The sequence below is a fragment of the Oculina patagonica genome, chromosome 4 (genome assembly GCF_052425735.1).
Source record: "Oculina patagonica isolate OP01 chromosome 4, crgOcupat, whole genome shotgun sequence".
Taxonomy (NCBI): domain Eukaryota; kingdom Metazoa; phylum Cnidaria; class Anthozoa; order Scleractinia; family Oculinidae; genus Oculina; species Oculina patagonica.
Genome location: NC_135761.1, coordinates 54,419,397 through 54,440,798, shown reverse-complemented (window position 1 = coordinate 54,440,798; position 21,402 = coordinate 54,419,397). Strand labels below are relative to the sequence as shown.

Genomic DNA, 21,402 nt, shown 5'->3' with positions numbered 1-21,402 from the left:
CTGTAGCCCTGATGTACACATCAGAACGAGCTAGGCGAAAATAATCAAGCAGATGTCAGTTTTAAAAAGGGCCCACGCTTTTCTATCAAATAAATGCATAAACTGTCAAATTAAATAGCCGATCCAGCTAAAAATTCGCTTCGATCACGAAAAAAAATTAAACAATTTCATCGAATTGAATTGAATGTACCAGAGGGACAAAAACTCTAAAGAGACATACGTCAGGTCTAGCAAGTGCTAGTTATGTTGACGTTACGTAATTACCTGTGCCAAAGTTCGTTAGCGGACGAATGTTTGTTTGTTTTTTCTTACTGCAAAAAAACGTTGATCATGTGGTACAGCGAAACATACCACCTGATGCATGTTAAAACACTGTGAAGACGTTGAAAGAAATCTTGGGTGTCGCGGTCTACTGGGAAGAGAGTATCATAAGAGATGATTTTGTCTTTCAAAAATGTTTGGGTTTATTTTCTTGCAAAGTGATGATGCGTCCGAATATTTTACTTGTGTACAAGAATAACGCATGATAGAACTTTGCGTATTTTGCTCCTTCTACATTAATCACAACTTATTGGTAAAGTATGTGTAACTTTAACTTAGCTCTGTTTACAGAAACCATGAAGCAATATCCCGGATGACAGGCAGGAAGTTCCCCGACCGGAAGCTTGGAGATGATTATTTCATTAAGATCATTTATATATTTTGAAATAAATATCCTATAGATACACACAGCAAGTTCTACAGTCGTTCACAGAAACAAAAGTCCGGCGTCTGGGTTTTTTGGTTAAGTTTATCTTCTCTTTTTTTACCCGTTTTCATTAAATTTGAAACAGTCATCTTTTTAATCGGCGGGGGATTTTAGTGAACTGACATCAGGGAGTCAAAACAACCACGACGGCGACACGGTAAAAAATTAAATGAAATAATAAACTTTTATTTTACCAATAACGAAAGGTTTATTTATCTCTGTTAGAGCTATGAAGGCAAAATTATACATACAAGACAGCGTTCAGCGTTCAACTTCAAGCAAAAACTTGAAAAATTGCTCCGTTGTGGATTACGTTCTCAAGTTACGCAGACTTTTGTTATTTCGCGTTATTGTTTTACAAAGGACAGCAATTTCCATCATGCGATGATGAAACACCATGCGATGATGAAACACCGATTGTAAAGATTGTAAACACGTCACGATAACCTATAGGGACATCAGTAAGCTCGATAAAGATGCATTCAACACTTCTCTGAAAGAAGCTCCCTGGGACTGCGCTTTTGTGTTTGACGAGACTGACGATGTTGTCGACGCGTGGTACATGATATTTAAGAGTGTTATTGATGAATACCTCCCACTCAAACAAAAGCGCGTAAAACGCGAGGTACAGCCTAAATGGTTTACTAGCGACATCTCTCGTGAAATCAAAGAGCGTGACAAACTTCTTAACAAGGCGCGCAAGAGCAAACTAGAATCTGACTGGAGTTTGTTTAAGCAGGCAAAGAACAAAGTCACAAACTTGATTAGGAACACCAAACAATCGTACTTTAAGGATAAATTTTCCGAACATGAAAACAACACAAGAAAGCTCTGGAACTTGATCAAATGCTTGCCCAAGGATGATGAAGAAAAGCAGATAGGAATCAAGAATCTGACGGAAAATGATGAGATTATCTCTGATAAGAACAGCATCGCGGAGATACTAAACAATTTCTTTATTGACCAGCCCAAGAAATTGACTACGGCGCTTGATGGTGAAAGTCTATCAGATTCTTTGTCTTCAATTAAAAGGGGCAGCGCTTGTGAGTTTGATATTCCACCTATCACTCAGAAGGAAACAGCAGAGCTACTTCTATCTATCCCTGCGCATAAGGCAACTGGTGATGATGGTATTAGTGCCAAGTTGCTTAAAATTGCTGCACCTGCCATTGTCCCCTCACTTGCCAAGTTGCTAAACCATTGCTTGCGTACGAAAACTTTTCCAAACGCCTGGAAAGTTGCAAGAGTCACCCCGGTTTTTAAAGGAAATGGGAACAGGAACGATAAAAACAATTACAGGCCGATATCTGTGTTACCGGTACTATCAAAACTTTTGGAGAAACACGTCTGTGATCACCTATGTAAATTCCTGAATGAAAATGGTTTACTTCACAGCTTCCAGTCTGGCTTCAGGAAAAGATTCTCAACCGAAACGGCTCTGATACGGCTCGTGGATCAGATCTTATTTGATCTTGACAGTGACAAGGTAACCGGGATCGTCTTTGTGGACTACAAAAAAGCGTTTGATCTCATTGACCACCAATTGTTGTTAACAAAGCTCGGGGCGATCGGTGTAGGGGAGGATTATCTGCCTCTATTTACTGACTACATGAATGGCCGTAAGCAATACGTAAACATTGATGGATGTCATTCTAGTATAAGGGACATTACTTTGGGTGTACCTCAGGGTAGCATCCTAGGTCCTGTACTGTTTCTTATATTTATTAATGACCTACCCTCAGCTCTACAGGACACTGTGGCAGATATATATGCTGACGATACTACAGTTAGTTATTCCACCGACTATAGGTTAGCACCTTGGGCCGTCAGTGACAGTCTCCAGTCGGATTTGAATAAACTACAAAAATGGTCAGATAACAACAAAATGATTCTTAACGAAAAAAAGACCAAGACAATGCTCGCCACGGGTAAATGGCTTGAGAAAAGAATGGGGCACCAGCAGCTGCAAGTTAAATTAAATGCCACTGAGCTCGATCAGGTGAACTCACAAAAACTGCTGGGAGTCATAATCGACTCCAAACTGTCCTTCGATGAACATATCGATGACCTCTGTAGAAAGGTTTCCCAGCGTATTGCTGTACTGAAAAGAATTAAGAAATTTCTCCCTTTTCAACAAAGGATAGCATATTACAACGCGATGATCAAGCAAGACATGCTCTACGCCTCCGTGGTGTGGTCGTCGTGTTCTCTGGGAAATTTGCAGAGGATTCTTCGCCTCCAGAAACGCGCTGCGCGCGTTATCCTTGACGCCGACACACGAGCGAACAGCGTTGAACTTTTCAAGATTTTAAATTGGCTTCCGGTTCATCTCGAGGTTAAAATAAACATCTTAACACAAGTGTACAAACGTATTAATGGCCAAAGCCCATCCTATATGAACGAACTTTTAGTGCCAAACTCTGAAATAAATGAAAGAAATAGTCGATATGGCTCTGTCAACTTGGCCTGCCCCCGTTTCAAACGAAAAACCGAAGGAGGGCGATCATTTAGCGTGAGAGCAACTAGACTTTGGAACACTCTTCCCAATTTCTTAAAGAAAAGTGAGAGTCTACATTGTTTTAAAAATGGCCTAATTGATTTTTACGCATCTAGCCTTAAGGACATTCATCATTTTACAGTTTTTTAATTCTTAATCCCTATTTTTAGAAATTTCTGTATTTTAATTCAAATTTTAAATTGTATATATTATGTAGTTGTAATTTGTAATCCGAGGGCCGCTTGTTTGTCAGTAGTTTTTACTGTTTGCCGTTACCCTCTTTTAATAATAAAGTTGATTGATTGATTGATTGACCGTCATAATACTGGCAACATTTTTAGCGGAGCTCCTTTTTGAGCGTAGCCCCATAGCCATAGAAAATTGCAAGTACAGGATATAGCTGAGTTTTTATGGTCATCATGGCTAGCGGCATGGTCCGCGGGCGCGTCTTAAACGAGAACTCGGGGCAAGACAAATATTTATATAATAACCTGAATTCTACGTGCATTTTGATTGGTTCTTACTTGTGATCTATTAGAGTACAGACACATAGATGACGTCACGCGGTGGTGTGACTCGCGCGCGTGATCAGAGTTCATAGTCCAAATCAGAGTTGTCGGCAAAGTTTTACAAACTTGCGGGGTCACAACAAAGCAAAAAAGTTCAGCTTAATTACAAATCTTCAGTGAGAAACAATACGCGAAGCATCGTCCACCTTTCGAAGCATTTAACTGGGCGAAAAAAGCTTGAAGAAGGCAGTGAATTATTCGAGAAATTATCCGAAATCTGTATGAACGTTTGACCGATGTTGTACAGTTGGACGACGCCACGGGAAACAAACGAATTGCGGTTGAATGCTTCGGTTAATGCTTTCAGATTTAAACAACTTTCCAAATCGGAATAAAGGTTAGTTTTTTCATTGACTTTCAATTGACCATTTTTCTGTTTATTCAATCGGATTAACACCCCCCCGACGTGCTTTGTGTTAACGAAAACTTAATAGTGAAATCAAAACAACTTTGCTCATCGGCACGGCGGCATTGCTCACACTGAAGTGTGCTGAAGTCTTGTGTTATTATATAAAACAAATAGATTTCATTTTGCCGTGCGTCTGTTCAGTAATAGATCACAGAAGACGTCAAAATGTGGTATGAACATCAGGAGTTTGATCGTAGCACGAGTCAAGTTCGAGCCCGAGTCAACTTCGAGTCACGAGTCAAGTTCGAGTCAAGTTAAATTTCTTTTTTTTCCAGTTTTATTTTTAATTGCTGTGTGAAAATTATATACGTACCGGAGGTATAAGAACAGCAAGATTTGAGTCATTTGACCTCTTCTTTCAGTTTCACTGTCGTTTGCGACAGTTTAGTCCTGCATTTGTTCGCAACTGCTTTTCAAACGTTTCTCGGCATTCATAATAGATTTTCCTCACAGATTCCTACCTGTATTAATTACACACAGCTGAGGCAGAGGTTCCATTTCAACAAGAAAGCGTGAAAATTGACGTGAAGTTAAAAAATATTAGCCCTTCTTGACTCGAGCGCCATCTTGTTTTATCCAGAGGGATCCCATACAAGAAATAAAACATTCTAGCCCATTCTCTCCACGGCCAAATTGGTGGAGGACGTGTTGTTTACCTGTCAAACAGTTTAGAATAACCACGTCCAATGTATTTTTTTGTGTGTGCGGGTTTTACAGAAGATAATTTGATTTTCACAGAAGATAATTAAGATTTTCGAAGCACCTCAAAGCTGCGAATGGAAACATTATCAGTCTTGAAAACGCAGCAAACGTTTTGGAAACTTGAACGACAATTCTGTCGCTGGTGAGTTGAAAATCGTTTCGTGTCAAACCAAACAACTGATGTTTATCTTAACTATGCGACATTGTTTGACAATAACAATTACGGTATAGTCAAACGATATTATTGAAAAAAAAAGGGGAAAAAAGTGACTCGAACTTGACTCGTGACTCGAAGTTGACTCGGGCTCGAACTTGACTCGTGCTACGATCAAACTCGAACATCATCTTTTGTTCATACCACATTTTGACGTCATCTGTGATCTATAACTGAACAGACGCACCTCTATATACCTCTTATTAATCGAGTTCGAGGTCCGTACTGTAAAATACGGACCGAGTTTTTCCCTTCGACTTATGGCCCAAGCGCGAAGCGCGCGGGCCATAAGTCGACGGGAAAAAACGAGGGTCCGTATTTTACAGTACGGACCGAGAAAACGAGGTTAATAAGATATTTATTATATCTCTCACTTTGGAGAAAAGAAAACATTTCAAGTCAAGAGTACTGGAAGCGGCTTCGTTTGACTGACGTACGTCAAAGGCGAAAGGACGAGTGAATTTCATTGGCTTTGTCGTAAACAATTCGGCCGTTTAATAGCTCGATTGATAAGCGTATAAACATAATTTAAATCCAACCTTTACTACTTTATTTCTGCAATTAGTTTTACAGTAATTTCAGTGACAGGATGAAACTAGATACAGCGCAAGTTTCCTTTGGAATAACTTCTAAAGTTCTTTGCTTGGCGACGAAAGTGCCGCGATTGACAACATGCGTTATAGCTTATCAAACTTTCGAAAACTTATGGCAGTGTTTGTAGAAAATACTGAACGAGAAAACACGTATAAAGTTTGAAGGGACTACTTAAAAAAACTTAGCTCTTTAAGGCGGCGTTGAATGCTACGTTGAAAGCTTGAAATGCTGTCTGGCTCGCACTCAGCTCTATCGCGTTTGCGTACGTATTTAAAAAACTTTCCGAGGAGCTTATCGAAGACGTCAGCAGGTACGGTTTCTACATGAAATGTTCCATCAGTCTGCTCTTGACAATAATTGTCGAACCGTTTCCATTCACTTTTCGTCTTCTTGACCGTGTTTGCATATTTCTCGGCACTGATGAAACTTTCAAGTTCTTGACTTGAATCCTGCCCGGGTTGCTCTAAGTCCGCGACTTCAGGGAAGTTTTCTCTTTCCAACAGATCACAAAAATTGAGTTTAAAGTTCGGTAGACCTTCTTTGCTTCGCCTTTGTTCCTCGCTTTTTTCCTCTGACTGCGAACGTTGTAGGAAGTTTTGAAAATCTTCTTCGCGAGACATTTCAACTTGCAAAGGCGTACGGCATCAGGAGAACTCTCAGTCAAATTTCGCGGGCCGTACTGCAGAATACGGCCCGTAAAATTGACCAATCACAGCGTGCGTACTATCTCAGAGATATAATAAGTTCCTTTACGCAAAACAAATGTGGCTTTCGTTCGATCGCTACACGGTTAAATTTTAATTTTATTGGTCTTTGGTCGCATTCATTTTTCGTAACCGTAAAACGAGCAATTGACTTAATGGTCCTTTATTTTCTATCGACTGGATGAGGTGGACGTACGTTTCAGTTAGATGTAAACGAAGTTATGTTTTGAAAACGCGGGAAAATTTGTTGCGCGGTGTTCACTGTGTAGGCTGAATGAGATCGCCAGTAAAAGGAGAACTTTCTTATCGAAATATTTCTCGCACGATGACCTAAAAATTCATCTACAGCATATGAGGCCCTGCCAGGGGGGGTTCCCGTGTCGCTTGTCTAAATTTAAAAATGTGCCGTGTCGTTGTTTTATCGCTCTTCCTGTCGCTGTCGGTAATTAAATTGAAGGAAAATTGCTTGTCCTTGTCGGAATTTAAGTTTTTTCCATAAAGGTTGTCGTTTGTCGCGATTTTTTTAGTATGCTGTCGCTACTTTTTGGGCCATGTGGCTTGTCGGAAAGTCGATCGAATTCTAATCCCTTGCCGTGAGGCCTTGCCTTGAAGTTCTGCCGGCAGATGAGAGTTTATTTCTTATTGCTGTGAGTTTATTCCGACTTTCAGCCGTAAATTTTCTCGGCAGAAGAAATTCATACAGTATAAATGATGTTTTTTAGAAGTGTTGAACGACGACAAAGCAAAAAGCTCGAACAAAATGACCACCGCTTTATCCCAGATAAGTTTTAAATTTCTTACGGGAGTAACCCATTTGAGTGCATTTTTGTGGAATATATGTCCACAAAATATATATGTCCACAAAATATATTGACGTTTCTTTTGTAAAAGGGAGAACGATAAGGCGATCGCGAAACTGTTTTCTATTTTAACTCTTAATTATTTTTTTGGCCGTGAGTTGTTCTGCCTCGAGATTATTACTTTTTTTTTTACCGTAAGACATTCATTTTAACCATGATCGATTTTTAAAAATGTCTTGCACCTATGGGCCAGCATTAACATCTTTCTATTCTTAGACAGCAGAGAATTAACTCTTAATTAATGTTGAGTTGTTCTGCCTCGAGATTATTATCTTTGTTGTACCGTAAATAATGACATTCATTTTAACGATGATCGATTTAAATTTGTCTAGCACCTATAGGCCAGCGTATACATTAGAAGCTTTGACCGCATATTTATCAGAATGGCGGCCCGCGGGGTCCGTGTTGTGTTCTTGGGCAAGACACTTTATAATAATAATAATAATAATAATAAACATTGTTAACTCCAGTGAAAATTAAATAAATGGGGAGCTCCGCTTTTAGGCTTGCCTAAATCTATATATTATTCCTGTCGCTGCAAAAAAAAAAATGCATAAAAGCAATCGTTATGTTGGTCTGTTTATGGGTGGCGCGGTGGCCTAATGGTTAGCGCGCCGGACTCCGGAGCGAGCGTTCCGGGTTCGAGCCCTGGCCGGGGTCACTGTGTTGTGTTCTTGGGCAAGACACTTTACTCTCATAGTGCCTCTCTCCACCCAGGTGTATAAATGGGTACCGGCGAAATAATGCTGGGGGGTTCCCTGCGATGGACTAGCATCGGGGGAGTAGAAATACTCCTAGCTGCTTAATGCTAAGGAAACCGGGATAAGCTCCGGCAGTATGCGCCACTTGGCTCGAAGCTGACCTTCTTTTTTTTTTATGTTGGTCTGTTTGGGCAAAAAGCCACAAAAGAAGTAGATACGTCAAGCTGCTCGCAAGTACTAAAAAAACAAAGTGGAAGACACCACTGGAGTTATTATGAATAAAATATGTTGAGCGTGTTATTTACTCGTGGCAAGTGTCATAAAAAAAATAATGGAAGTTGTGAAGAAAAGGATTGTTGTGTCTTTGAAAAGTCGCAGATGAAGCAGTTAGTAGCCGAGCGGTGCTGGAGTTATAATTGTATTTATATTACATCAGAACAAAGTTAGGGCCTCCATAGACTAGACACTGTGGTCAACAACGATTTGTTATCGACAATTAAATGTTATCGACAACAATAAAACGGAGTGCGTGGGGTGAGTTGTTGGCAACTATCGTAACTGCGTTGTCAGTTGTCAGTGGTTTAAGCATGCGTAGTGAGTGTTAGTTCCCAAGCTCTCGCTGGCCTGACACAGTAATCGACAGTCCACTCCAGTGTGTTGAATGCTTGCATCGGACAAAAACAGTTGTCGATAACATTCAGTTTCGACAACAGAATAACTGGTCTGCGGAGGCCCTTATGCATGTATATCACTTTGGAATAAGGGTCATCAAATACAAACATCAGACAGGTTTGTTTGGTACAATTTCCACATTTTGTTGTTATTTATTGTCGTAAAGGAACTGCGTCAAGGATTTGAACAAAATTTTGATATAGAAAATGGCTACCAAATTGAGTAGAATATAAAGGTAACCACTTCAAAACCAGTTAAGAAACATCTCAGCAACACATCAAATACAAAAGAAGGTACGGATGGACAAAAATTGAAGAAGATTTAAACGGATTGCGATATGGGCTTTTCAAAAAAATGTTAGGCTGAACAGTTTTCAAAGCCAATGTCGTTTGTTTGCTTGTTTCTTTTAATTATAACGCCCGGGAGACATATTTGTTTGTAATGAAGCTATCATTTATCATTTAGATCCATAGAAGGAATTTCCCAGGGGGGGGAAAGCAACTTCCCATACATTCTCTTATATGAAATCTGAGCGATGCTCTCACAACTTGCAAAGCAATCATCGGGGTGGTAGTCAGCGGATGTCTCTAAGGCGCATGAGCAGCTCCTTTCTTTGTGAACTTGCCAAAACAATAACAACATGGGACCAGTGAGAGAGTTCGATTTTTTTATATATGTAGTAATAAAAAAGACTTTCTAAGTTTTGTCTTTAAAGCAGCGAAAATTTCTCCGGAAAGGTTTTTGGTGTCAATATGTGGTGTTTGTTATGAAATAAAACCATCACGGGAATGGTAATGAAAACGTGGCGATCGAATATTCCCGCGCTGGTCGGAGCTATTGTTCTTGCTCTATTGTTTCGAGGTTGTTTGTTGACTTGGTCTTTCTTTGTTTTACTTCATTTACAATCCCCATGTGGGCCAGTTGAAAATCGTGGTACAACGGCATCACAAAATTCTGCGTTCTTAAAACTACACGACGATGACGAAATTTTCGGATTAACACGCTGCTTTTAGATTTTTAGTTAAGAGAATTGAACCCCTTTATAATAAGTGATTCCACGGCATAGCAGCTTCCACTTCGCGGGAAAAGATTGCCTGTTGCATCATCGTCCAAAAACCGCTGACTACATCGTGAATTGATCGCTTTGCAAGTTGTGAGAGCATCGCTACTCGGTCCCAGACCTCGTTTCTCCCCCCCCCCCCCCCCCCCCCCTGGAATTTCCATAGCGTGTATTTGGCAAAAATCAATAAAATGCACTAAACTCAGCCGTGACACGGTCCCTTTTATAACCAGTCAAATTACATATGAGTCGCTACATTCCGGAGTGTCGTTACTTACTTCTGGAACTTACTGTATTGTAGAACCTATTGTTGCTTAGCAAATGTACTGTGATTTGGAAATGGCTTATTGTCTTTTGCTTTACCGTCATTTGGCGATGGTATTGTCCGCAGCGCAAAGAAACTACCCAGGTTTGGCAAGCTAGAAGAGATTTGAAGTCAGTAAGCTGTTTTCACTTGAGTACCGGTTGCAAAGTTTTGCTTACAGTTTCGAAACAAGGACTCCTATATCAACCATTTCCAGAAAATTCATTTTTATTTCATTCTATTTCTTGGGTAGCGGGGCGAAGTAATACGTCAAAGGCCTATTTACTTTTTTTATTCCATATAAATAACAATTACTTAGATGTTTCTTGCTTCTGACTTTAATAGAGGTGGCAAGGGACCCGCTCACATTTCCCTCACTGATGTGTTTCTTTTCTTTATAAGCCCTAGTGGTCGCACGCCGGGCAGTAAATAAGTTGCATATCTCCAGACATGTGCTCGTCACTCGTCCGTATAGTGCTTCAATGAAAGCCGTGGTACAATGTTCATGGACAAGAGTTCTTGGAACAGAAGTTTACAAGCGTAGGGTATCTTCAACGTGGATATGTTGTGAGAAGACGAACAGTAATGGCACCTGCAAGCCAACAAAACAGCGGCATCAGTCATCGACAACTTAAAGTGAAAACTTCTTGTGGGTGTGGCTCATCCCTTATTATTGTTTACATGTACTAGAGCGGTTTCTATTTGAGTGTCGTTCTGCATTACTGATTGGTTTAAAACACTCGCGCCATTTTCTCAGCCAATCAAAAGTAAAACCAAAACCAATTGCTCACACTAGTTTCCCGCGGTTCGTGATGGGTTCAATCGAGCATTTTCTTCGAGTTTTGAATGATTCACTGGGTTGTCTGCGTCCTTTGTGATTGTCCGAGTAATTACTTTGGTTATGGTTTTACGACACTCAATTAAAAACTGCTCCAATATAAACGTGCTTTGGACAATTTTCATTGGTTCATTTGAGGAAAAATAGCATTACCGGTAATTTAAATCATTCAAATGTACACGTGTTGATCACAAATATTTGTTAAAAGCGAACACAGAGCAATCAAAAATGTGGTTAATTAATGCAACTGATCTCTTATTTAAAAGATTCCTTCTTCTTTTTGCTGCTCTCCCACCACTAAAATGGGCTCGCTTTGAAATATTTGATAGTGGTTTTCAACTGAGTGTCCAAAGTAATCCGAATTGTTTTAGTTTTGCTTTACTACGCTCTGTGATTGGTTTAAAATACTCGCGCCACCTACTCAACCAATGAGCAGGGATCAATCCTAAACCAATCACGACTTGATCACTCGCGTTTTCCCGCGTTTGGTACCAGTTACGCGTATCTTCTTCAAGTTGTCATTGGTTTATTGTGTTCTTTTAATTTGTTGTGACTGGCCACTGCAATTGCTTTAGTTTTGATTTTATGACACTCAATTGAAAACCGCTAATCTCCCAGTACTGATAAGCTTCGATCTTCTCCTTACATTTTTATAACCAATTTAGTCAGGTAGATTATGAAAATGAATAAGCTGATCATCTCAGGAAAGACGTGTTGACTAAAAACCAATTCTCCCAAGGACAATTATAGAAAATGTAACAAAACAGTAGGGAGAATTAACAATCTCATCGCGGACTAAAAGATCATTACCATCCAGAGTATCCCATCAAGCCACACTCGCTGCACACGTCAACTTCAAAAGCGTCACTAGAAATCATCAGTCTTTCAAGGAGGAGCATGCTGGAAAGTAAAAGTTGGGTTTACACTCAGCAATAATCTACTGCTGGCAAGAAAATATGTTCTGACATTTTGTTTGTTTTGTCTTTGTTTTCGTTTAGGCACACTCTGTCTTGAACCCTGGTACTAGAGGTTTCTCTTTTTTTCTTTTTCTTTTTTTTTTCGTTTTCTTTTTTTTTTTTTTCATTTCTCTCGCCGTTTTGAGTTTCTGGAGTATTAAAAAAAGACAACTCTGGAACCGAGGCATCTTCCTATTTCAAACTACATTTACATTTAAATATTTAAAACGTCTCGATAACACAAATAAACATGTGTGTCTATCCACGACTGTGGTAAACCAACCAAGTATAGTCTTCTATTCGCCCTCATGTGCACACTTTAATGATTCTTACTAAAATGTGCCAGATATTTTCTTATCCTGACTCGATTGAGCTTTTTTCTCTAACCTAGGACCAATCTTACAGAAGATTTACATATTGTCAGAAGTGTGTTCCTCCTTTACCCACCTGGCACCGTATGCAATCAAACAGTCTCGTTCCATCTCACCCAACCGCAAGCCACCGTCCCTAGTAATAACAAACACAAACACATGTTATCCTCAGAACAAACTTTTAAGAAAGCCACATCACCAAAATTAAGACTACAGTACTTCGCGAATAAGCAATTTCTGGTTTAATTTTCAAGCGTTGTGCTATGCTTATTCTTCAGGTTTGATGGATCCAAGTGTTTTGTCATAACTATTAGCGCAATAGGTCAAATGATTAAAATTTAATCACTGAGATGTGTGTCCGGAAGTGTAGTGCAAAATAAAGGTTATTTATAAGTCACCTTGACCGTCCTTCTGTTGGTTGTCTTGTTAATACAGCACGGGGTCCCTAGAAATAAATGACACAAATAAAATAAATAAGAACCACGAAATATAACGTGTTTGATGAATGAATGATGTCAACTGCTTAGTGATGTCATTAAAGATGTGAATATTGTTCATCGTGGTGTAACATAGGTAATGAACGTTTAGGCGATGAGGTCGATTGTTTACGCGTCGCTATTTATGCACGTTGGTTCACTGTGATTGGTGCATTTCGATCCTCATTATTATTCCGACTAACAGATGATGTTCCCTCAGAGGTCCGCTTTGTAGTTGAACGGCTGTTATGCTTAGTAATGGCCCTTAAAAGCAATCTCAAATAAAATGACAAAATCTAAGAAAAGTATAAAACCAAATAAAATCATCCTGAGTTAACCATCCTGTTTTCAAAGTAGAAGACCTAAGCCCTAAGTTCTCAAGTTTATCCATATTGGGGCTAGGGCAGCAGCTCTCGCAAACTCTCACATGAATGGCTTGCTGCCCTTCGAGAAAACAATAGTTCATACAACAGGAAAAATTCCCCCTCCCCCCCCCAAAAAAAAAAAAAAAAAAAAAAACAGTAGCAACTGCTACATTAGAAAAATTTAAAAAAAAAAAAGGGACAAAAAAAAAAAAAAAAAAAAAAAAAAAAAAAAAAAAAAAAAAATTTCAATAATTGCAACGAGAGACTAAACAGAATCTGCTACATAAAGGAACAGTAGAAATACAAGAACACGAAAGCTACTACACTACGACCATATTGTAATCCATTTCCCTATCGCCATCGTTTGGCATCCTGACTTCCTAGTGAATTTTGTTCATTTGCAGAGCATTGTTATATATATAATCATGCAATCCTTGATGGGTCTGCTATGATCTAAGTCTGTTTAGGAGCCTCTCGGATATAACGCTTAAGATACATACTTACACAGCACTTTCGAGTGGTATACCGTGGAATATCCCACGAGTCACTTTTATTTTCTCGGTATACACACGAGCCTTTAGGCGAGTGTGTATACGAAGAAATACAAGTGACAAGTGGGATATTCCATAGTATACCACGAGAAAGTGCTGTGTAACTATTTTATACCATGCCATAGAAAATACGCTTACTAAATTTCATCGAGAATAAGATCGCAGCGCACGATGGGAAGGTTGGGTTGAACACCGTCGAGTATACAACAGCTTTCCTGTATTCTGATTGGCTGTATTTTCTATGGCATGGTATAAAAGGATGTATCTCTTCTCACTGACCTTAGCACGAGCATGCATCTTGTCCAGCACCATGTGTTTGAGCTTCTGATAATACACCGGTCCAAAGAATATATAAGCTGTTAATGGCTCCCTGGATAAAACATAGAGCAGTAGCCATTACTACTGAACTATACACACATGTGACATGTTGTAGACAGAAGCAATAACTGGAATACACCAGCAATTCTGAGATACAAATTTAGTGGGAAAGTCAACGTTACATAATTGTTTCTTTACTGGGAAAGAACAAAGACCGGCCTTGATGGAACAATGAAAGCAACAAAAGACTTCCAGCGATTACCAAACCCCAAGATGTCCGAAGGTTCCTGACATTCACCCGAAGACTTCCGAAGGTTTAAGGTATTCTCTTGTTGAAAAAGACCGATTAACTTACCCTGTGATACCAGAGGTTACATATTCCTTCCCAGAGTAATTGAAGCCATGATCAACCATCACACTGCACACATCTTCTACCTTGTCACCTCCAAATGCTGAAATTAAGGTTGGCTTTCAAATCAGTAACAGCGTACCATTGCCTTACGTTTTCAGCTTTCAGCTTTTTTGCCGACGGTGACTGGGAAACATCTCTCATTGTCTATGTGAATCATCTTAGGAGTGACTTCACTGCACTCAATTCAAATATTCCCATTAAATTAGGTAAAACTTTTTAAAACCCTTTTTTGTTTGGGGAAGGTACAAAAAATAAGGTGTTATAAAATCTTTAATACAAAAAAAACCTCCCATTACTAAGTCCAAAGCCCAAGATTAAATAAATCAATTTAACTGAAGGTTCCAGGCAAAACTTTAAGTGAAACAAGTCTTATAGCAGCAAACACTGCAACATTTTAAATGTTTTAAATTTTTAATACCAAATAAGTTTAGACTCTTAACATTTTTGTAAGGCCATACTTGAACCTCAAACGTCACACCAGTCAAACTTATTGTAAATGACCAAAACTATCCTATTGCTCATTTGCAAAAGGTTTGACTGGTGAAGTTCGATGTTTAACCATGGCCTATAGACTGTTTTTGAAAGTTTCCTGAATGAAATTTTCAAGGGTAACTGGAATTCAAACCTTTGAAGGAATCTATACTAAAGGGCTTTAAAACTGTGTTAACCTTAATGACCTTTACATTTGTAAAGCAAAGCAAGATCACCGCTGTTTAAATCTCCTACCTGTTCCATATCCAAAATGTCCATTTAAAACACCAGCCTTGCCGGCCATCAGTTCGATCAGTTTGCCTACAGTCATCCGAGACGGGAAGCCATGAGGGTTCATAATCTGTCACACAAAACCAGCTCAAAGTCAGTACTACAACTAAACTTCGTGTTGACCAAGGAAACGTTACATATTTGTCAGTAACATTATTGTTGTGACAACAGGAAATAACGGCAAAATCAACAGAAGCTGGTACTTACAATGTCAGGACAGATGCCCTATGTTTCAGGAAAGAAAAAGAAAAAAGTTGTCAGTGAATGGGCAAAATAGAGACAGCAGCAAAAAACAGTATTTAAATAAGAATTCTTACCAGATCGGTAAAGGGCATATCCTCCTGGTTCACAATTAATCCGCACACGCTGAAAAAAGAAAGAAGCCTAATATTTATACTAGATTCTAAGCCTGCCTTTAAATGGTTGCAAGTTTTTTAACACCTAAGTAGTTAAACCATGAGAAGCAAATTTTGGTTAAACTGGGTGTTGAATAGTCGATAAAAATATATGATCTCCAATCATAGTCAAGCGTTTCAATAAGATCTGTGAAACTATTGAAGGGCATTCGGACCAAGCTTGAAAGCAAGAGCCCGATTTTTTTTTCATATAACAACCTAACTGGTTGACTTGAGTAATGCAGTTTTAAAGTGAAGAAAAGAAAAGTTAAACACCACCACTGACTATTCTCGGGTCAATCAAGGATAGTGTCTATAGTGATGGTTATTGAACACTTGTTGTTCATCATCAGAGAGGTCAACTCTGATATGCCTGCTATTTAAAGTCATTTGCATAATACTTTATTATGCATGCAGGTCATAAGTCCCATGGAAATGGCTTATTATCCCCATGGCTCTCTCCCATTGGTGTAGCGGTGCAATATTAACCGTTCCCTTCAGCGTGCACCTCAGTTCTAGGTCTTTCGACGGTAAAACACCACGACTACAGTTCAAATGTCGCACCCCGCCCTCCCTCCCTTAGCGATCTGTGTTCGGTGCATCAACTTCCAGCGGACCGTATATTTTGTCTTCGGGCGTATGTACCTTGTTTTTGTTTCTTCCGCGTTTGCTGTTGACTGCTTTGTATTCCAGGACGCCCGAAGAAAAAAATCCCCCGCTCCGCCAGTGACACTCTGTGTCGCTTATGGCTTCACCGGAGTGTCGCTCTCCATAACTTAGCCATATAACAATGACAGCAGAAATAATATAGTGCTATATATTAACAGAACAAATGTTGCTGTTATACATGTATTACACACAACTCTTCTGTTTGGACGACTCACCCCTTTTGTCCGTGTCTGCTGCTAAATTTGTCCCCAATCTCGGGTCGCCGCGTCTGTCTTTGCAGAATCTTGATGAGAAATGCCTGACATGAAAAATAAATAAGAACAATTTAGACAAAATTTCTATACAGCAGGAGAGACGGGGAGCTGTGCATAAACCTTGTTACGAAATGATTGTGAGCTTGAAAATCTGTGTTCTATCATTTCATTAATAATAACTAACTCCCAGTTTGTCAACTGATGGGTAGTTTCCTAACTCCCATTTAACATTTGGATCAGGTCGTTATTACGTTGAGCTAAGATCCAAACAACGAGCTACAAAGGCAACCAACTGGTGGTCAGTCATGCAAAGATTTTCAGTAGCCCTTTGAAACAATCTTTAATGCCTATTTAAAATATCCATGCCACTAAGAACTAAATATTCACCTCCTCAGCATTTGATGTCACCAGAACTCGTTCAATGTAAATATCTTTTGGACCTTTGTACCTGTCGAAAAAGAAAATGAAAGAAAAGTTACTGTAAGATATTTTTCATCAAAATAAACAGGCAGATAAGGAACAGATTCGGTATACTCACGACACAGGGACATCTCTATACTCGGGTTGTGGTGGTGGCTGGCCTGGTGTCACTGTAAATAAACCACAGAATAAAATGAGGCCCCCCCCAATAAAAAAAAAAAAAACAAAACCAAACAAAACCCAGAATACTAAAAATTTTCAGCCTACAGAAAACCGTTCCAGTAAAACCATGGCGGCCATACCTGGTTGAAGTCCAGAAGCAGTAACAACTGGCATAGACTTGTTTATAAGAACCTGTTTGTTTTCTATCCTCTCGCCTGGAAATTAAGACAGTAAAAATGCAAATGTCACCTGATTGTAAGTATTGTGAGACAAGGGCAATCTAGGAAGAGCTGAAAGAAATCCATGTCACTAACCACGTCACCTGGTAAATAGGGACTTAAGAGCTTGTGACTCAGAGATCCAGGCAGGGGCCAGAAGAAGGGGGTCGGCCGATCTCCACCATTCTTACAGCGTATGTAGGTCTTACCCAACTAGTAACCATGGTAACAATTTTTGATTGATTAGCTTTATTGTTTACGAAAACAGACCACCCCCCCAAAAATTGCCCAAATGGCGTGACAAAAGTTGTGATTTTAGGTCAACTTCAGCAGCGTGTATCTCTAGATATATTTAAGCAACAGATTTAATTTCACATCAGCGTAACACTTGTCCTTTGGTAGTTTAAATGCGTACTAAATTAAATGTTTTCTGTACATCGTTCACGATCTGCATGCAAACTTAGAAGCCATACTTCGCAACATTTTCAAAAATCGCAAAACTAGGCATTTTAAAATTACAGTTTCTCCAAGGTCCGGGAAGTTACAGATATAAACCTAACTGCAAGTTACTCACCAAAGATAGGAAAACATTTTAGGCCAGTGTTGAAATTGGACCAGCGAATTTAAATTTTTTAACGGTTCACTGTTTTACCGCTTTTGCTGATTTCATTTTCAAAGCCAGTCCTATACAGTGTACGGCTCCCTCAAGCTGCTGTCGATCTGATTATCCGGATTCGCCGTTTAAACGCCTCGCCAGGTGCAGAAATCAAAAGGCTTTGGTTTCTTGTCATATTATCCTTGATTTTGCTGCAAAGTATTCGTTCTAAGCGAGAGCGAAGGGAATGTTATGCCAGAGATTGCGTGACAAAAATTGAACACGTTGCTTTCAGTTCGGCCTTCAAACCAAAGAAACATTGTCGACATTTTCTCCTTGAATACGTGCTCCTTTTTCAAAAACAGATATCTGACATTCCAAAGATGAGTCCCAAATCCAGTACACAACGGATAAAATAACATGGTCGAATCTCCCCGTCAGACGGCCGCACGTTTGTAAAATGTTTGGACATTTCAACTGAGTTCCGCCTCTTTGAAGCTTGGTTTTAGTTCGTTAATACGTCGGACAATTTCGATCCATGGAACAGATTTTTATAAAAGAAGTGGATGAACTTTGCTCAGTCATTGGCAAAGGTTTCACGGAAGCTTGGGTTCACCACGAATTCTTGCGGATGAACTGGCCTGATACGGCAGCATTGACGCCGAGGCTAGCGAGATTGTCGGGTGGGAGGAAGGGTGGGGAGTAGGGGGTGGGGGGACGGGGGATAGACAACGAGATGTGATTTGCAGGATGGTAAGGGCGTGAGGTAACACTAATTAAGATAAATGCTGATTTATATAATACTTTTTGCCATTTTCAAATTTATAGTTAACAATTTATGATTTATTGTTCATCTCAATTATTTTCCCCTTCCGTTTTGATTCGCTCGCCATTCATCACTGTCAATTTGCAAATAAACCCTTCATTATGAAGCTTTATGAAGAACCCTATGAGACCTATGAATTTTTTTGTACAAAGTCTCGGCACGAGTTAGTGTCTTAGACATCGATACCCAGCTTTCGAGCAAAGGCTTTAAGAGGAGATTTGTAGAAGAATCCGACAACGTCCGGTAATGCTATGAAAAATTGTTCGCTTATCCTTTGCATGAAGGTAGTCCTTATTAAAACTAAAAACGTTATGTTGTTTTTTTCTTCAAATATTTTTATTTTTCTGAGAAAAACGAAATTTTTTGATTTGACATCTAGACTCGTCTAGACTCGATTGAGAGGGTACAAATTGGGTTGAAAATTGACCATTTTCAATCGATTCGTATGTCAAAACCATCACGCGCAGAAAAAAATAAATACAACCGGTCTATTGCATGACTCTTCCTTGTCCAAATAAGCATAGTCTCAAGAGTTTTGGTTTAATCTAAATATTTTACGGTAAACAAAACCAGACTATTCTCACGCGAAATGAAAGTCGGTCGGTCAAAAGAATCGTCATTTTCACTATGTGCCTTATCTCAGAATTCCTTGAGATAAATATATTTCAACTGTAGAAGGATGATACTTTCAAAATATTTAAAGTTTTGTCTGGGTAAATGATTAAGCACTTGTCAAAAAATTATTCAAAATCGTACAAAAACGACACAAGTCACGCAAGCTTTCGAATGCGTGACCAAAAGTATTACCACCGTATTTGTTTTTTAAATCAATTTAGTCGCAACACTAGCAATACCAAGGCATAAATCATAATAAATATGTTCACCTTTGCTTGATTATGATATCCTGTCCAATGCAATACGTTTTTTCCTGTCATTTCTTCAATGGCTTCCCGTTCAGTTCGCATGCCGCTTGTCGAATCCGTCTGCGACTGGTGAATTTGAAGCAACCACCGATACGAGTTTAACCAAATATGTATCGTCATGATTAACAAGCCCTTTTTGTGTTACTTGATTAAGCCATATTTCAGGTTATAGCCGGCAAAGCGTTTTCGATAAGCCACTTTGCAGTGCCTGTTGGCCCCGTTATTATTCCAAGTGAAGTATAAATTTGCATACTTTCGAGACAAGCGTGACAGTTTTTTATACTTAGGGGGTGGGGTGAGGAAGGGTCTTAAATTTTTAGATGAATCAATGGTTTGAAAACGTTTGGGGATGAATTGTCACAAACTCGTATTTGCTACGTGATTTACTTTACTTATAAGTTCTGCTTACGCTCAAAATCAAAGAGAGAAAAACCGTAAAAGTATTGACAAAAAGCCGCTGTCAGGAAAAGTGTTGTAATCTATTAAAGCTAGACTTTCTAAAAGTCGTTTGCTTCTCGTTTCCGGTTTGGTGGTAGTCTATAATCTACTAATTGCTGGTTGCTCCTTCTATAAAAACCATATAATTCAGTTATGTACTTCGTTATTCTCCAAAACAACAAAGTAAAATAATTGACCTTGTGTGTGCGAGAATTCACGTTGTTTACTTTTAGGAGACGAGACTAATTTAATTTACTAAACTCGATTATAGATGTTTGAATGATTTCTTTTTTCTCACGAACCATTTGTGGAGCAACCGGCACAACACAGTCCCCGTAAAGTGCTTTTTCCTTCAGTTGTCTGGTGAACTGTTGGAAACTCCACATGTTCTCGCTGCACTTGGTGTCTCATAGAAGTTTCTTGTTCTTTTAAAACGATATAGTTGGCAGTCCTTGCTCGTATGATCGACGCGATTTTACTATCTGTCCCTTTCATCGATCCGAGCTTGGAATTGGATGGCGAAAAAGTTCCAGTACATGCAAAGTTCCTCACGAGATTGCTTATCACAGTAAAGGGAAGACTTCTATAAAAGGAGATAGAGATGTAGGAAGAGAAATATCAAATGTCATATTCCAGAAAACTGGTATCCTTGTTCCCGTGGGGTCAGGTTTGACGTTGTGAAATTCTTTTACATCCCCATGTAAAATACGGTATTAGTTTGTGACAATTCATCCCCAAACGTTTTTAAACATTTGATTCATCTAAAAATTTAAGACCCTTCCTCGCCCCACCCCCTAAGTATAAAAAACTGTCACGCTTGTCTCGAAAGTATGCAAATTTATACTTCACTTGAAATAATAACGGGGCCAACAGGCACTGCAAAGTGGCTTATCGAAAACGCTTTGCCGGCTATAACCTGAAATATGGCTTAATCAAGTAACACAAAAAGGGCTTGTTAATCATGACGATACATATTTGGTTAAACTCGTATCGGTGGTTGCTTCAAATTCACCAGTCGCAGACGGATTCGACAAGCGGCATGCGAACTGAACGGGCAGCCATTGAAGAAATGACAGGAAAAAACGTATTGCATGGGACAGGATATCATAATCAAGCAAAGGTGAACATATTTATTATGATTTATGCCTTGGTATTGCTAGTGTTGCGACTAAATTGATTTAAAGAACAAATACGGTGGTAATACTTTTGGTCACGCATTCGAAAGCTTGCGTGATTTGTGTCGTTTTTGTACGATTTTGAATAATTTTTTGACAAGTGCTTAATCATTTACCCAGACAAAACTTTACATATTTTGAAAGTATCATCCTTCTACAGTTGAAATATATTTATCTCAAGGAATTCTGAGATAAGGCACATAGTGAAAATGACGATTCTTTTGACCGACCGACTTTCATTTCG

At 39.2% G+C, this 21,402-nt stretch overlaps 1 protein-coding gene across 1 annotated transcript in view; it reads right to left on the bottom strand.

The window, feature by feature from the left end:
• Positions 1–10,244: 10,244 nt before the first annotated feature.
• The window catches only part of LOC144650683 (DNA-directed RNA polymerase III subunit RPC2-like), a 40,812-nt gene continuing 29,654 nt past the window's right edge, over positions 10,245–21,402 (bottom strand). Inside the window, exons 37-49 of the mRNA XM_078510411.1 lie at positions 17,124–17,198; positions 16,940–16,991; positions 16,789–16,849; positions 16,363–16,445; positions 15,401–15,449; positions 15,291–15,308; positions 15,048–15,153; positions 14,265–14,361; positions 13,871–13,961; positions 12,598–12,644; positions 12,276–12,335; positions 11,683–11,772; positions 10,245–10,626 (exon numbers count right to left, since the gene is read on the bottom strand). Coding sequence (XP_078366537.1) covers positions 10,494–10,626; positions 11,683–11,772; positions 12,276–12,335; positions 12,598–12,644; positions 13,871–13,961; positions 14,265–14,361; positions 15,048–15,153; positions 15,291–15,308; positions 15,401–15,449; positions 16,363–16,445; positions 16,789–16,849; positions 16,940–16,991; positions 17,124–17,198 — 962 coding nt within the window. The 3' untranslated portion in view covers positions 10,245–10,493. The remainder of the gene's footprint in view (positions 10,627–11,682; positions 11,773–12,275; positions 12,336–12,597; positions 12,645–13,870; positions 13,962–14,264; positions 14,362–15,047; positions 15,154–15,290; positions 15,309–15,400; positions 15,450–16,362; positions 16,446–16,788; positions 16,850–16,939; positions 16,992–17,123; positions 17,199–21,402) is intronic.